The sequence below is a fragment of the Mustela nivalis genome, assembly GCF_964662115.1.
Source record: "Mustela nivalis genome assembly, chromosome: 8".
NCBI classification, from domain to species: domain Eukaryota; kingdom Metazoa; phylum Chordata; class Mammalia; order Carnivora; family Mustelidae; genus Mustela; species Mustela nivalis.
This window is the reverse complement of record NC_139027.1, coordinates 35,035,663-35,053,101: the sequence shown is the minus strand read 5'-3', so window position 1 is coordinate 35,053,101 and position 17,439 is coordinate 35,035,663. Positions and strand designations below refer to the sequence as shown.

The 17,439-nt window shown below is 47.1% G+C and overlaps 1 protein-coding gene across 4 annotated transcripts in view; it reads right to left on the bottom strand.

Annotated features, from left to right (window-relative positions):
* The window catches only part of LOC309870840, a 54,630-nt gene that overhangs the window by 19,779 nt on the left and 17,412 nt on the right, over positions 1-17,439 (bottom strand). The window contains exons 1-4 of one of the 4 annotated variants that reach the window (XM_082743333.1): positions 15,806-15,946; positions 4,969-5,060; positions 3,835-3,949; positions 1,366-1,494 (exon numbers count right to left, since the gene is read on the bottom strand). In XM_082743333.1, the coding sequence (XP_082599459.1) occupies positions 1,366-1,494; positions 3,835-3,921 (216 nt within the window). In that variant the 5' untranslated portion in view covers positions 3,922-3,949; positions 4,969-5,060; positions 15,806-15,946. Of the gene's footprint in view, positions 1-1,365; positions 1,495-3,834; positions 3,950-4,968; positions 5,061-14,266; positions 14,577-15,805; positions 15,947-17,439 lie in introns of those variants that run through there. The other 3 variants (XM_082743331.1, XM_082743330.1, XM_082743332.1) reach the window with 3 other exon arrangements.

Here is a 17,439-nt window from a genome sequence, read left to right as displayed (position 1 = left end):
GATCTGAGGCTGAGGTGACTGTGGCAGCTCCTGAAAGAGGTGACCAGGGCCTGGACCATGTTGTGGGAACAGAATGGCATGCAACAGAGACAGAGCATGGTCACATTAGACACTACTGCAATAGTCCAAGCAGGGAGAATGGAAACAGGTCAAGAGGCTTCCTGAGGGGCTCTGGGGAAGCCAGATGCAAGAAGAGAGAATCTTGACTAAGAGGACTAGGAACTGGGTGTTGGGACTTATGGCACCACCCACAAACAAACAGCTAGGGGAGTGGTGGGGCAAAGAGGGTTTCGTCTCATCATGTTTGTGTTAACACACAGACATAGAAACTGCTAGCGAGCAGTTGGCCGCAAAAGAAACTCAGCTATAGTATGGGGACCCCTACCTACCAGTGCTTGTGGAAGTTCTGGCTTGGAGGTGTGCAAACTGAGCCACAGGTTAATCAGAACCTCTGTTCTGCTCTTCTGCTGACTATGAAGTACTTTTATCTAATCACTGAAGGGGCCTCTCTGGGCATAACCGCTTAGCATATACCCTTCCGATCTCTCTGTGAATGTCATACACATTCCTTCCTTTTTCTTTTTAACAAAGATGAGCTCCAGCTCTACTGTAACTTGTTCTTTTGACTTAATGAATGATTAGCACCTCCCCTTGGTAATAGACACAAACACTGCTTTAACACTATTTCAAAAGGCTGAGTGGAGGGGCCACATTTTATATAACATGTATCTACTGTCAGGAAATCGAGTTGTTTCCAATGTTTCAGTATTATGAACAGTTCAGCTATGACCAGTCTTAGGGCTAAAATCTTTGAACACATCCTCCTTTCCTAAAGATAAATTCCCAGGAATGGAACTCCAGGGTTTTGAAAGGAAATGCCACACAGCCTTCCAGAAAGATAGCTTATTTGTCCCGTCAGTGGGGTAGAAGGTTCTTTTTCCTCTCAATCTTGGTAACACTGTTTCATAGGCGAACACATGATATTTTATTGTTTATATATATATATATATGTACATATATATATAATATATATATTTTATATATATATATTTTAGAGAAATGACATGCTTTTTTCTTAGCTACCATTATTTTTCTTCTGTGAGATGCCTTCGCCTATTTTTGGCAGTACTGGAGTTTCTGTCCCCCCCCCCCCTTTTAATTTGGAAGTGCTCTCACTATGCTAAAATACAGCATTCTCACCGTCATATTTTGCCTTTTCTGTTCTTTAGTTGGGGTTCGCATTTGTCTCGTGCAAACGGGGTTTGCTGTGCCAAAGTCTGTCACTGTTGCTTTAACCAAGTCTGTTTGCTTCATAGTTTCTGCCTTTGACCACAAACTCCTCAGCGCACAATCATAAGCACTCACCGCTATGGTTACCATGATGCAGATGTTTTTCGTATCCTTCCAGAAAACCATCTGAGGGGTGACTTTCGCAAAATGTACAAGTCTCCCGAAGAACGCAGTCAGGCAGAGTACTTCTGCTATTGAGGTAGCCTGCACACAGAAAACAGAGACTAAACATAGCCCCCCCCCCCACCCCGCCACTTGGAAATTCAGCATTCGCCCTCTTGTATCTGCCCCACTCCCCAAGCTCCCTTGATGCCACCCTCTGAGAATTAGTGATGTCCCTTAATTTCTTTGCCAGTTGCAACCAAAATCTTTGCTGGTGGGGATGATATCTTCTTCCTACAAAGAAATCTGTCCTCGAGCCATGAATCCCATGACCCAACAGGCAGGGCTTCCTGGGAGGGGCTGAATCAGCGGGCAGGGGACCCAGAAGGCATTTCCCCAGAAAAGGGGAGGTCAGGGTTGATAGACATAGGAATGTTCTGGGCTCTCTAATTCTCACATTCATATTTAGATTGGGCACTTAGACGTTCAGTTTCTCTAATAGTAGAGTAACTGCCCAAAGACATGTTTTGAATGTGGGTCATTCCTTAGCCATCTCTGCCACTGCTGCCCTCTCTACCTGTGTGTGGTTGGTTGGAGGAAAGAATGGAGGCCACTGAGCCCAGCGCCACGTCCTGACGGTCTCCTCTGTAGGTAAAGGACCCCAGCTCCGAAGTCCCTACTGGCAGCTAATTGGCCTGGGACCACGGCCCAGGCTTCCCTGTGACTGCCCTGAGGCAGCTGGCCTCAGGGACACTCAGTCTGCATCACGGGCAGAGGAGGGTGGCTGAGCAGGAAGAGGTGGGGAAAGGGCAACCTGGCCAGGTTAGGGTAGGAAGACAGAAAGGTCTGGGGTGCCGGCTGGAGGAATGGATTCCCTAAGGGATGGGAAGGGCTGGCTCTGGGCCCTAAAAACAGCAAGGTGACACAGTCTTCCTCCCCCCATGCCATGGGCCCTGGGCACAGACACAGACTCCAGCTCCTTGCAAACGTTCTTGCCCTCAGCCTGCTCACTCTTGAAGGGTTCTAGAGATTCACTGTCAAGACCAGTAGTATCAAAGGGCCTGGGGCGATTCCAGGACACCCCAGCTCAAAATAAGATGTGCTCCGTAATGCTGTCCTTGGGCCAAAGCCCCAGCATGACACATTGGCATACTGGGTTCTAGAGACCGGAGGTACAAATGCTGGCCGAAGGAGCGCTGTGAACCCAGGCAGCCAACCCAAAGCTCCCGTGCCACTAACACCTGCAAGGGGGAGGACTTAAGCAGGGAGGCAAGGGACTGAGAAGATGACCCCAGGGAAGGCTCATGGTGTCCCAAGTGGGCCTTGCTAGAGAGGGCCTGACTGTCTGGACCTGTGAATGCACAGCTCTGTTTCAGCTCACTTTATGTTTGTTCTGATAGTCCCTGGGCCACAAGTTTTCTGTCCAGAGACTCCATTAATTGTGGCATCTCCTCATATGGAAGTCTGTTACACCACCACGCTGGCGGCCCCCAAGGAACCGTGATTCCAGTCTTTAGCTCTTGGCGGTGTCCTCCCCTGCTGACTCAGCACCTGCTGGTCCTTGGCCAACAGGACAGCAGCAAGTGTTATACAAGTAGAAGCCTGATGGTGCCCGTACAGGAGGGCGCTCCTTCCTGGACCTCCCCTGCCCCAACTGGGAGAAGCCTAGAGGCCCACGTAGCAGCCGGGTAAAAGACAACAGGGCCCTCTGGTCCACAGCTCCAGCCAGGCAAGCTCCCAGGTGATGGCCAGCAGCCCCTGCCAGCCCCCAGAGATCGACAGAGCCTCCAGATATCAATCTCCACAGCTCATGACCCCAGAACAGAAAACTGCCCAATTGGGCCCCATTACCCACAGAATCATGGGAGGCAATAGAAGCCTGTTTTTTAGGCTAGGGTCGATGACCCTTGTCTGTTAAAGCACCAGACAGCACATACTCTGGGCCTTGCAAGTTATCCAGTTTCTGCTACAACTACTCTAGGAGGCAGGAGCTGCACCAAGCTGAGAATTAACATGAACAGATGATCAGTTACTTACTGGCACTGATCTGGAATAGCTGGTTCATTGGTTGTATTACTCAAAATCCTGTGTGACCCGCTACCAGGCACCAATAAATAGGCTAGTGATCTAGGACTTAAGAAAGCTGGAAATGTGGCAAGTATAAGTTGCATATTCTACCATACTATGACATTGTCTGCTTGCCATTTAATAGATATGCTCTGAAAATATCATTTGTCTATCCAGTTTAGCCCTGGGTACACAGAAGACAATAAAGCTTCTACTCCACTGAAAATGCCTATGAAGGAAGCAACAGCTCAGTGAATAAACAGAATTCTTTCAGTCCCCAGCAATAAAAATAAAATCATGTGTATTGAAATTGGGGGTGGGGAGGAACGGGGACCACCTCATCAATGACAAAGCCATTTTGTTCTTAATCCTTACCAAGAAAGGCAGTGGAAACAGCGCAGGCTCTTCAAACAGGGCGAGGGAAAGGTCTACACAAATAAAGAAGTAGATGGCTACTTGCATTGTCCAGTGGTTATAAAAGTAGTAAAGTCTGAAGACAAAAAGAAAAAGGTGTTTGCAAACAAGGAGCAGAAGTCAAGCAGAAATCAAACTTCCCACTAGAAGACATGGTAGGTAAAATACAGAGTATGGCTCTGGCCACATTTCCTTTCAGTTCTGAGGAGCAAGGGACAGTAGTGAATAAGGCACACATTACAAAATACTAACAGAAAAAAAAAATCAACATATTATCATATCTCAAAGGACAGTCTCTTAACAGTCTCCAGCTATGATTAAACCTTCCTCGTGGTGATTACGACAATAATAAGAGAATACTTTTAGAGGACTTTAAACAGTGACTAGTACAGAGTAAACCCTCAGTTAAAGTGACCTATATGATGTGGCATGGTAGCCTAACCAGTTTAAATGTGCATCGTCCCATCTTGAAAACATGATAGACTCAGAGGGATCTCACAGTCACACAGTTCTCTTCCCCATCCCCTGGCCGCAACCTGCTTGAAGCTTCCAGGAATGAGGCGTTCATTGCTTTGGGAGGCACTGGCACTGAGCCCTGATGATAAGAAATGTTTTTTCCTTATTTTGAGCCAAATCCTTGGTCTTAGTTCAACGTTTATGGGGTGAGAAAGAAAAGGCGGGATTCTTATGAAAAGAACAAACATATGGATTACATCACAAGGCAACAGAAAGAAAAAGAACAAGGCTTTTCATTGAGTTGACTCTAAGAGGACAAACCATGCCTAAGAGGAAAAGGCGATAATGTGTTTACTTTGGATGCCCTCTCTCCTGTTCTGGATGTTCTCATTTACTCGTGTATCTGTCCCTAATATGTTGATTGAATGCTTTCTTATGTGTGAGACACCATGTTCTTATAACTCTAAAAAAAAAAAAAAAAAGCATTGGCTTTTAGGATTTTATCCAAATCTATGTGCCATATCCTAGAGACTTTTCAAAATGATTGTGGAGACAATGTCTTCGGTTTGGGTTTAACTTGAAGACTGTTAGGCACTAGAGGACAGTTTAGTCTCTGTGACAGTTAAACACTTTCATTACCTGATGGCCCGAGGAGATGTTTCAAAGGGAACATTTCTGTTGTACTGGGCATCAGAAACATAGGCAGCTGCCAGGAGGAGGTCCTGGTCCTCCTTGGGAGAAAGTAGGGAGAGAACACCGGTCAGAAGAGGAAAGGACAGGGCGCCTGGGTGGCTCAGTGGGTTAAGCCGCTGCCTTCGGCTCAGGTCATGATCTCAGGGTCCTGGGATCGAGTCCCGCATCGGGCTCTCTGCTCGGCAGGGAGCCTGCTTTCTCCCCTCTCTCTCTCTGCCTGCCTCTCTGCCTACTTGTGATCTCTCTCTGTCAAATAAATAAATAAAATCTTTAAAAAAAAAAAAAAAGAAGAGGAAAGGACACTTCTCTTTTTCATAATAAGTACAAAAAGAAACCCACCCCGCCCTTCCCACTCTCGCCAGGAGTAATCAACATTATAGGACTGGTTGTACACCTCCAGACACGTTGCTAGGCACCGGGAATCCTGCAGTGGGACTGAGACACAGGAATGCTGGACTTTCTTGAATTCAAATATAGGCTCTCAGAGGAGGGAATGAGAACAAAAAAGCACTAAATAGTATATATACATGTCCTTCAATGGCATATTTATACTAACATATATATATACTAACATACACACACAAATATATAAACACAAAATTATATTTAGGGTACTTGATGGGTGGTTAGAGTGTTTTTCAAGGGTAATTTTGACACATAAATCAATGCCTTTCTAGATGACTTTTGAAGCTAACTGCTTCTTAAGGGATGACCCCACTCTATACATATACATAATTTTAAAGTAATAAAATGGTTTTCATCTGATACAAAGTTTCCTTTCCCCACATATTCCGGACATTTTTTTCATGAAAAAAAAAAAAACCTATCCCATTCTTTTTAATAAATGATTGTTCCTTTAGGTAGTATCTCCTTTTGTTTTCTAGTTTGAACACAATTACATTGAATTTTAATATATATATATATATTACACATGGATACACACGCATTGCTTTGTGCCATATGAATGTTTTTGTAGTATAGAGTTGAACTTGTGAATGAAAGGTGTTTGGGTTTTTTTGTTTTGATAGATAATACCAAATTGTTTCCCCAAAAGTTACGCCTTTGATATGCCTCTAAACAGTACATAAGCACCATGTTTTCCTGCTTCTCACCAACATTCATATAATTTTAAATGATTGATTATATCCAATCAGCCAAAGTGGCATCTTGAGATTTGACTTTACATCTCTTCATGGCCAGTACAGCTGAGCCCCATTTGCAATGACTCTCACTTCTGATTCTGTATAAACGAGATAAAGCACACATATGTAGAGACTAGCTATTTAGACCTTCCTATGTACTTGACAAGGAAAACAACCTGATTATCTGTCCAATTGCCAGGATTACCTCCTCAAAACAGGACATCTTCCTGCTGGAACTGGAATGGAAATCTACATTGGTCATTCAAGCCCATTTTGCAAATGGATCTAGTATTCAAAGAGGTCAAAAGATTCCAAACTTGATAAAAATATACAAAAGTATGTATCTGTAGACACAGCAAAACTGTGTTTCCTCAGTTTATTTCATATTGCAACACTCAAAAAAATGTTATATTGCATTAAAAAACCACAAACATTAGTTACTAAGGTAAGTCTTTTTTTTTTTTTTAATATTTTATTTGTTTATTTGACAGACAGAGATCACAAGTAGGCAGAGAGAGAGGGGGAAGCAGGCTTCCTGCTGAGCAGAGAGCCTGACGGGGGCTCGATCCTGCGCCCCCAAGGTAAGTCTTTTAATAGATATTTCACTACTTGGGGAGCCTGGGTGGCTCAGTGGGTTAAAGCCTCTGCCTTCGGCTCAGGTCATGGTCTCAGGGTCCTGGGATCAAGCTCCGAATCATGCTCTCGGCTTCGCAGGGAGCCTGCTTCCCCACCGCCTGCCACTCTGCCTACTTGTGATCCCTCTCTCTGTCAAATAAATAGATAAAATCTTTTTTAAAAATAGATATTTCACTACAGAAGATATATGTATGCATGGCAAATAAGAACATAAGAAGATACTCAGCATCATTAGTCATTAGGGAAATACATATTTTTATTTTTATTTTTATTTTTCCTTCTTTCTTTCTTTCTTTATTTAGGAAATACATTATTTAAGCTCCATTGAGATACCATTTCATATTGACTACAATGGCTACAACTAACGACTGACTATGCCAAATGTTGGCAAGGACGTAAGGCAACAGGAATGCTCACACATTGTTGGAAGGAATGGAAAACCATGCATTTCTTTCAGAAAACAGTTTGGTAGTTTCTTGGCCATTTAGTCCCTAGTTATTTACCAAAGAGAAAGAAAGCATATGTCTACACAGAGACTTTACATCCACCTCGAGAATGAGGGTTATGTTAGAATACCATTCCAAAGTCATACTTGTATACAAATATTCATAGCAGCTCAACAATTGAACACCAGAAACAACCAACATGTCCACAATAGGTGTATGGATAAACATAATGTGATATATCTCTACCATGAAAGACGACTCAGCAATAAAAAGGAATAAATTACTGATAAACACAACAAAATGGATGAATCTCAAAATAGTTTTGCAGAGTGAAAGAAACTAACTCCTGTTCTGCCGAAAGAGTACCTACTATATGAGTATATAAAAGTCTAGAATATGCAAGCTACTCTACAGGGGCAGAGACCAGATCAGAGGCCTGGGAATGGGGAGGAGGGGATGGGGAAAGGGATGGATGGTAAACGGGCACAAGGAAACCTGCAGGGGTGACAGATATGCTCATTACCTCGACTGTGGCATTAACATCACGAGTGTATTCATCTACCAAGACTCACCAAACTGCACACTTAGAATAAGTATAGTTTAGTTTTTTATCAATTATAGCTAAATAAAGCTGTTAAAAATTACCCCCAAAAGATGAATGTTTCCATTAAAAATAGATGCAGAACAACAATCTCAAAGATGTCACAGCGCTAAGAACCTGTCACCTCTCGAGTCACGGGCCTTCTCAGGGCTGGTACAGCAATTCTTAAAGGCAGGTTATTAAAAACTGAGAACTGGGAGCATCTGGGTGGCTCAGCCTGTTCAGTGTCTGACTCTCAATTTCAGTTTCAGGTCATGATCTCAGGATCATGGGATGCAGCCCCACGTTGGGCTCCACGCTCCATGCAGTCTGCTTGAGGTTCTCTCTTTCCCTCTGCCCCTACCCCTGCTTGTGATCTAAATAATAAACAAGTAAATAAGTAAATAAATAAATAAAATCTTTTAAAACTAAGAAGCACCATAAAAATGTGTTAGACACTTCATCACACATTTTCCTTTCACATATTTTAAAAATATTTTAGTAGGCAATCTATTAATACCAACTATTTTTCCATTGAACATCTCAAACACCGAGGAACACTAGAGCTCCCCAGGATATACTTAGAAATCTGACTGAGATAGAAAATGGCAAGCATCAACAAGAGTTTATTTTTTTAAGTGAATGCACACTAATCTTAAGAAAGTTCCCTTAAGCCCCCTAAAGACTGTACTGGAACAGCAACAAATTATAATATGAAGGCCCTTAAAAAATATATTCAGGTCGGGGTGCCTGGGTGGCTCGGTGGGTTAAGCCTCTGCCTTCAGCTCAGGTCATGAACTCAGGGTCCTGGGATTGAGCCCCGCATTGGGCTCTCCGCTCAGCGGGGAGCTTGCTCCCTTCTCTCTCTCTGCCTGCCTATCTGCCTACCTGTGATCTCTCTCTCTCTGTCAAATAAATAAATAAAAATCTTTTATTTATTTATTTACTTACTTACTTATTTATTTATTTATTTTCAGGTCAAAATCTCTTAAAGCCACTAGTGTTACCAATTTTAAAAGATGATGCTACTAACATTCTCCCAGTCCCAGTGAAAAGGTTTGTCCATAAACGAGCAGTTTGACAAACACAGATTTGAGATGTACCATCCACATGCCCTCCAGGTAGAGAACAGAAAAAATGCTCAGCGGCAATCCTCAGCCAGCTAGGCCCTGGGAGTTACCTCCCTCAACCACTAACCAGGCTCCCCACACTGAATAATATAAGCACCAGGGCACCTCTTCCAAACCTCCCTTGCCACCTGAACTCATGCCTGTTACGCTGAAATACGCTGACACTTTCACAACAGCCAATCTACTTTGACATTGTTTCTAAGCTTTCCCATTCCTACCTAGTCCACTTTTGACATCTGTCTCTCTCTCTTTAAAATCCCAGCTGCTCGGTCTTCTGTGCCTACTTGTCTTCCTTCTCTCCATCCTGTTTCTGTGGAACTTCTAAGGCTCTTGCCCATCTTTGCTTGGGAAGAAGTACTCTCCGCAGGCAAACTACTGCAATGACCATTCTCACTAGTACTAAGGCCATCTGGATCTTTCCATAAAACAAATCATTTTCATGCAACCCAAGAATGTGGCTTGTGTCAGACATGCTCTTTCAAGTTTACATGCGAACCACGGCCCCTATCTACCATGAAAACAAGCAAAGACCAAAGAGCAATGTTCCCCCAGACACAGCTTATGGATGGCTTTGCACCCCACGACAGCAGCCCCGGCCTCAGGGAGGCACCAGTGTCTGCCAGGACAGCAGTTCTGAACCCCCACAGCACCTCCCACCACCTTCCAAGCTTTGCTGGTAAAGATCCTGTTGCGCAGACCAAGTGCATCAGAGTCTCAAGGAGATGAGATTTGGGACAAATCTGTAAAGCTCCCAAAGGATCCCAACATGCAAGCAAGATGGAAAATCACTGGCCTAAATATGACCCCTTTACTACTGCTTCTTGTACATTTTGTATTCTCATGGCACTAGGGCAATAATTGAACTTTTCTGGATTTTCTTTTTGTCCTCTTCTTCTAGCTATGACATCCCCCTCCCTCTCCCCATATCTGAAATGTATTTAAGACTTTTGTATTCTCTCCTCCAGGCCTCTCAACCCTGTAAGCCTTCATTCTCTGGAAAGGTGGATAACTTAGAATCCCTTAGGGAGAGAGGGCAGAGAAAGTGCAGGAGAATAGGGAATGATCATTTCCAGAAGCTTTCAGGGGAAAACAAGGAAGTTCCTTCCCTAAGTCCCACGGTGTAGGAATAAACAATTAGAATTTCCAGATACCTTTAAGTCAGACAAGAACCTTGACAAAGCTGTTGACAGAAGTGCTTTTTAAAAATGCTGATATTGGGACACCTGGGTGGCTCAGTTGGTTAAGCGGCTGCCTTCGGCTCAGGTGGTGATCCCAAGGTCCTGGGATTGAGTCCCGCATCAGGATCCTTGCTCGGCAGGGAGCCTGCTTCTCCCTCTGCCTCTGCCTGCCTCTCTGTCTTGCTGTGCTCACTTGCTCTCTCTCCCTCTGTCTCTGACAAATAAATAAATAAAATATTTTTAAAAATAAATAAATAAATAAATAAAAATGCTGATATGTCTCATTTAGCTATATAAGAAAATTAACCTAACAACAACCTAAGATAAAAAGAAGTTACCGTAAATCTTAAGGAAAATTCTCTCTCATCTCAGTTTTCCCATCTGCTACTACAAGCACTATACTTTCTATCTGTCTCTCTCTGCCTCCCTTCTTTGCTCCCATAAGTTATGGGCACAATGATGCCCAGAATAGAAATGGTCACTGCTTTCCCATGCAACCCCCATTCAAAAGCTTCTAGTGACTTCCCTTTGCCTAGAGTTCCTGCAGAATCAAATGTCACACTTGGCATTTAGGGGCTCCACGATCTCCCCGCTCTCCAACTTTGTTTCCCTCATTTCCCTGCAATAGCCCTCTCCTCTGGCTGAAATTAGCGGGTGCATTGTCCACTGTCCCACTACTGGCCCCACTTCCACACCTAAGACCAGAAGTACCCTTTCTAGAACTTTCCTTCATGCAGGGCCATCTCAAATCTCATCTCCTCCATGAAGACTGACAATGCCAGCAGCTTCCTTCTCCAAACAGAAAGACTGCCAAGAGAAGCTGGGGTTATAAAGTATATTGTGGGCATTTCCCATGAAGAAACAGCTAGCTGCTGAGGGTAAGCTAGGCCATGGCAGCCATGGTGAGACCGTGAGAGAAGAGGTGGCAGTTAGCTGTTAGTATAAACACCTCCAGTCCCTCAGTGCAGAAAGACCAACAACCTGCAGGCCAAGGGCAGCCTAAAGATGTGTTTTGTTTGGCCCAGAGATTGCTTTATGGATGCTGGCTACTAATTCACATTTTTTTAAAAACTGGAGCTTACACAAAAATTTGAACTTCTGGTTTCTCTTTGAAAGGTCATAACATCTGGCAATGCTGGGCTCTATTTCAATATGCTTTTGCTACCCACCCTGATACTCAGGTCACCTGAATAAACACTCACTATTTTTTCAAATTCTGTGGGCCGGCCAGGCAGCCCTTCTGATCTAGACCAACACAGCTAATCCGTATGGTCATCTGGAAGAGGTGGCCCAGGACAGCCATGCTCACGTGTCTTGGCCATGTGCATGGAGCAGCAAGCTAGGCAGGGCTCTTCTACACGCTGGTGGTCAAAGGGTTCCCAGGAGCATGAGGAGAGCAACCACCAATGCGAGTATTTTTCCTATCTCTGCTTGTGTCCCCTCTGCTACTGTCCCATTGGCTAAAGTAAGTTTCACGGTCAATGGTCTCAAGGGCTGGAGAAATTGACTCCATCTCCTGCTAGAAGTAGTTGCAAAGGCTCATTGCAAACCGGGTTGTACGCAAGATGGGAAGAGTCTGTGGCCATTTCTGCAGTCTGTGATAGCCCCTGGAGCCAAAGCCAACTGGAAGTGAACAACCATGGTCTTCTTCTGGCAAAAGACATCCCCTCCACGTCACCACAAGCCCCACTCTACTCCTCCAGCTGAGTCGTTCCCACCTAGGCCCCTGGTTTTATGTTCCTCCCTGGCCCCTGTAGCCAGTCCAGCTTGTGGCCACCTGATGTAACTCATCCTCTCCCAGGCCTTCTTGGTTCCTCCCATTTTCCTCCTGCAAAAAAAAAATTCTCTGCAAATCACTATGTAAGGGAAAAACAGGAGACGGAGAGCCTGAAGCCAGGGCAATCGAAGACCTGAATGAAAAGCTTTAAGAATAAGAAGATTCAAAGAGAAGCACACAAAATACCAGGAGGCGATCACACAGATCACAAAGTAACAGCGGCCAGGACGTGGGCTCTCAGCCTTGGCTGTACTTTCCATACTTGGTACCTTTAAAGTGACTGTTACCCAGGTCACACTCAGGCCAATTAAATCAGAATCTCTGCAGTAGGGTCTGAACCTAGACACATTTCTAAAGTCTCCCCAGGTAATTCTAACCCACAGTAAGGCTGAGAATCACTGACATTGGATTATTTTGATTTCAAAACTTAAAGTGTTGGTAAAAGTACCAAAGGAGTGGATTGCCACCTTAGCATCTGCCAAAAGAAACACCAGGCAGAAAAAGGATCTTTTAAAAAAACAAACAAACAAACAAACAAAAAACACTTGAACGGAGAAGGTAGAAATGCATTTTCGATGACTAGCAGTTTTTTATTAGGTGCCCCCAAACTAACCATTTCATGGTAGCTACCAAGCATCTTAGGTCAGAGCCTTGCTTGGCTTAATGACTCAGTCATCGCTGTTATCCCAGAAAATGAGGGTCTCTGCTAGAATTAGCAGCTGGTACCAGACTCCTCGCCTTTCATGCCTGCTCCCAGGGGCTTTGAAAGATACTGAGACACAAGTATGTGATTCCAGCAGGCGTGAATTAAGCCAAAAGCCTCACCTGGGACTCGATCAGGACTCTGGGCTGTTTCAGCTCTCCCTGCATTTCTTGAGGTCTCAAAGGATTAGTTTTGTGTGTGTGTGTTTACAGTCTTCTCTTATTTAGACAAACAAATATTAAGTACACAGAGGGAGGGCATGGACAATCTCCATCTAAAAAGATGCTCTCACCACAGAAAACTCCAGGGGTCACAGGCCCATCATAGTGCAGAAGGAGGGGAACACCGCCTGGGTTGGGTCACAGCAAGGGACCAAGAATCCTTCTCCTCTTTCTCCTTTACCTGCTTCGTCTACCTTAGGGAGACATGGTCAAATTCACCTGTTGGAAGTGGCCAGGCCTCTCTGAGAGACCAGCGGGCTGAAGAGGGAGGCCAATGCACCAGGCAGGGATTTTCAACTCTACACAAGAGAGCCTGCCTAGTGGGCTGCCTTAAATGGGCCACAGGAGCCCACTGAGAAGAGGCAGGGGCGATGCCAGAACAGCCCAGAGCTGAAGAGGCCAGCTCAAGGAGGAGGGGGAGAAGGAACTAAAAGACCCTTTGCCTCCCTCACACTTGCGGGACCAGAAGGAAAGGAGGCACACGGGAATGTTCCCAGAGACGCCTGAAACCTGGCTGTCATTACCGTGGGCCAAGCACTGTGCTCGGGGCTGACTCACAAGGTCTTCCGACTCCTCTGAGGTGGGTGTGACTTAGCATCCCCACCTTACGGAGCGGGAAACGGGAGAATGCACCAGGTATCGGGCCCTCCTCATCTCGTCACTCAGAGTTAGGATTTTCTGGGTCAGAGCAGGAACTCCAACAACTGGAGTTCTGCTTCTCTCTGCACTCTGAGTTCTCATCCAGAGAAAGGAAACAATCCAGGAACGACTGCTTGGGAGCTCCACGTCTTCCAATGAAGCGCAGAGCTGAGCCCATCCGCTTCGTCCCGCGGGGATGAGAAGAGCCGGGGCTGCATCAGCACTCCCTGACCCACATCCCGCAGACTTCCCGGGCGTTTCCCTGCAGTGGGACCCTCGGAGGTTTTCCTGCCGCCATTGGGCACAAAGCGGCGAGCATGGGCACCCTAGACCTCGCAGGGGCGCGCTAAACTGGCACCGGACCCCCAACATAGAACCCGGCCGCGGGTTGTAGCGCGGCCCCCGCCCGCGGGGAGGCGGCTCCGGCCCGCTCAGGCAGCGCGGGCGCGGACTTAGCAGACCCCCACCGACTCCAGCATGCAGGGCTGCGGCCCGGGGCGCTGATCCCGGGAGCTCCAGCCCCTGTGCGCTTCCCAGCGGAGCAGCCCCAGGGCCACGGCTCCCGCGGCCCAGAGAACGGAGTCAGCCCCAGGGCGGGGGGGTGCTCCTCGCCCGTCTGCCTCCACCGGGCCCTTACTCCCAGCAACCAGCGCTGGCTTCGCGCGGGGTCGCGCTCAACCCGGGAGATCCGCGGGTGGCCGCGCCGGGAGGGAAAGCTCCGGACCCGAGACTCTGCCGTCGGCGCGCGCCGCCAGCCCTCGGGAAGTCCTGCGAGCGCGGTCGCCCCCTTACCTCCAGCGCGGGCGGCTCCTCCGAGGGCTGCGGGCGCAGGCGGCGCACACCAGCGGCTCGGCCGGCCCCGGGCATCTCCGCGGCGGCGGCGCAGCGGGTCGGGATGCGGGAGCGTCGGGGCCGCCGCGGCGGACTCTGTCCTCGGGTCCCCGGAGGCCCGGGCTGAGCGCGCTCCGCTCGGCCCTTCACGTGACCACGGCGGGGACGGCCCGCTGCGGCCCCGGGGGCGGAGGACCGGCGGCGGCGGGCGCGGCGGGCTTCCACGCTCTGGCCCCTTCCCTACCCGGCCTCCCGGCCGCGCTCTGGAGCCAGGGGCGGGGACGCCCAGCCGGCGGGGGCGGGCCGCCGAGGGGCGGCGGGGGACTAGCTCCGGCTGGGGGAGGCGTGGGTAGGAGGCCACCCTGGCATAAGGGCCCAACCTTGTGCCGTGGAAGCACCGTAAAATAGTTGTTTTGAGAATTAAATTCGTTCATATATATTCAGTGACTGCCACTGGCGAGGTCCCAGTAAATGCTGGTTCCTTCCCCGTCCTAGTAGAGACCCCGGGGGTGGGGGGGAGTGGGTGTGAACTCAGTGGGGCCTCCTAAGGCAGATACTTTTGGGGAGGGGGCGCAGCCCCTCCTTTCTTCCCCCAGGGTGCCCCCAGTTCCAGCTCGGCGGAGAATTCAGTGTTGCCAGAACTGATGCCTTTTCCAGAGAAAGCAAAAATGCAGATTTTCATGAGACTGTTCCTGATTTTTTAAAAAGTTGATCCTGAACTTATTATAACAATACATAGAAAATTCTTGAGGGCAATTCTTAGATGAACCTTGGCCAGCAGGGCAAGGGGCCCTGGGCCCAGTACCAACCAACTTCATTGACCCTTCTCAGAGAAAGAGGAGGCCTGGAAGGGCTGGGACTGGCCCTGGTCACCCAGCAGGAAGCATGGTATCCTCTTAAGTGTTCCAAGGTCCAACTCAGGAACTGTAGGAAGCGGAACCCTGCCCCACTTCTTCCCCTGCCCCCCACCCACCAGAAGATTGCCCATCTACCCCCTGGGACTATGAATCTGTTACTTTACTCCTCAAAAGAGATTTAAGTCATGTAATTCAGGTCACTCATCAGTTGATCTTAAAACACAGAAATTTCCTGGATTATCTAGGTTGGCCCAATGGAATCACAAGAGCTTTTAAAAGCATCAGAGAAAAGCAGAAGGGGAGGTGAGAGATTGGAAGCCCAGGCTGGGCTCGATGTGCCTGGCCGGGATGCTGCTGCCTTGAAAACAGAGGGAAAACTGCAAGGAACTGGATTCCACCAACAATCTGAATGAAGCTGGAAGCAAATTCTGTGACCTCAGCCCCAGCCCCCCGCCTCCAGAAAGCAACACAGCCCTGCCCACACCTTTATTTCAGCCACATGAGACTCAGGGCATAGAGTTCAGCTATGCTTTGCTGGACTTTGGACCTATAGACTATGAGATAATAAAAAGATGTTGCTTTAAAGTCCTAAATTTGTGGCAATTTGTTACACAGCAATAGAAAATGAATACAGGACACCAGCCTGTCTTTCAATGCCAGAGTTGAGTTCTAGACACGAGGTTGGCCTGCTGTGAGAACACCATGTGGCTCCAGTCCTTTCATGGGCATGCTAGGCACTGGGTTTGCTACCGCCCACCTCCTCTGATTATTCCCACACAGTTCTAATATCACATCCCCTGCAAAGCCCTTCCTCCACCTCCAGCCAATGGATCACTTCCTCTCTGTGGTCCCATGCTCTTCATGAAAACAACCAAACAGTGCCTCAGTTCTTCTATTTGTATATGCTGTCCCACCCCACTAGGACAAGCACCTGGTGGAGGAGAGGGCAGGAAACTTTCATCTTTGAATCCTCACTTCCTGAGTGGGCAGACCTATGGAAGCAGATGAAATGGCAAAGCAGAATTCACACCAGCTTGTACTCAGTGACCCATGTCTACAGGATGTCTGAAATAATTCCTATAATGCTTATTGTGAGAGACGCCTGGGTGACTCCATCAGTTAAGCATCTGCCTCTGGCTTGGGTCATGATCCCAGAGGCCTGGGATCAAGTCCCGAGTCCAGCTCCTTGCTCGGCAGGGACCTTGCTTCTCCCTCTGTCTGCCACTCCCTCAGCTTGTGCATGCATTCTCTCTCTCCCAAATAAATAAAAATCTTCTAAAAAAAAGTTTATTGTGAAGATCACCATAAAACTCTGCACGCCTTTGAAAAAAGACAATTATTCTATTTCTATCGCAAGTGATGACTTACAGAATGGTTGTTTTATGGCAGGTCTTTTTAAAGACTTTTAAAAGGACTTTTATTTTGGTACAATGTAATTGTATACATTGTAAAGAGTTGAAACAACTATTAGCCAGTTTGGATGAACAACCTTCTCTACATTTTCCTTTACCTGCACACACCTAAACATGCTTGCATGCAATTATGTGCAAATGAGACCACTCCTACCCTGTAGACACTGCTGATCCCCAGCCTACCATCCACACCCTGACCACCCGGGAACCCGGACTCGGTCAGGCCTCAAACCCCTCTCCCACTAGAGGATGATCCTACTTGGCTAGGCCAATCTATGCAGGGTGTTTTCCTGGCAACAGTTATCAGTCTCAGTAGTAGCCCAGCCTGCCTCCAAGAAGCTATGGTCCACAAGGAGTGGCTTCTTTCGCTGTCTCCCCTCCCCTTGTCCTATGAATGTAAATATAAAAACATGTATTCCCAAAAGCCACGGGCAAGCATCTTGCAGCCAGTCCCGGGTGGAGATGACGCTGCAGACGGCACAGCAGCCAGGTCTCTGATGGCCGCGTGGAAAGACTACTTTTGGCCCCTTCCTCCCCAGAACCATCTGACCTTTGAACTTAGAGTTATGTGAACTATATTATGCAGCCCAGGAGACAGAAGACAGTTGATTTGTATTGCTGATAGGAAAAAATCTGTAAGATATTAAATGGGGAAGGAGAGTAGTATCCTCCTTCTTTTGCAGAAGTTTTTTATTTTTATTTATTTTTTTAAGATTTTATTTCTTCATTTGTCACAGAGCGAGGAGAATCAGGGAAAGCTGCAGGCAGAACAGGCAGAGCAGGCAGAGGGAGAAGCAAGATCCCTGTTGAAAAAGAAGCTCAATGTGGGACTTGATCCAAAGACTCTGGGATCGTGACCTGAGCA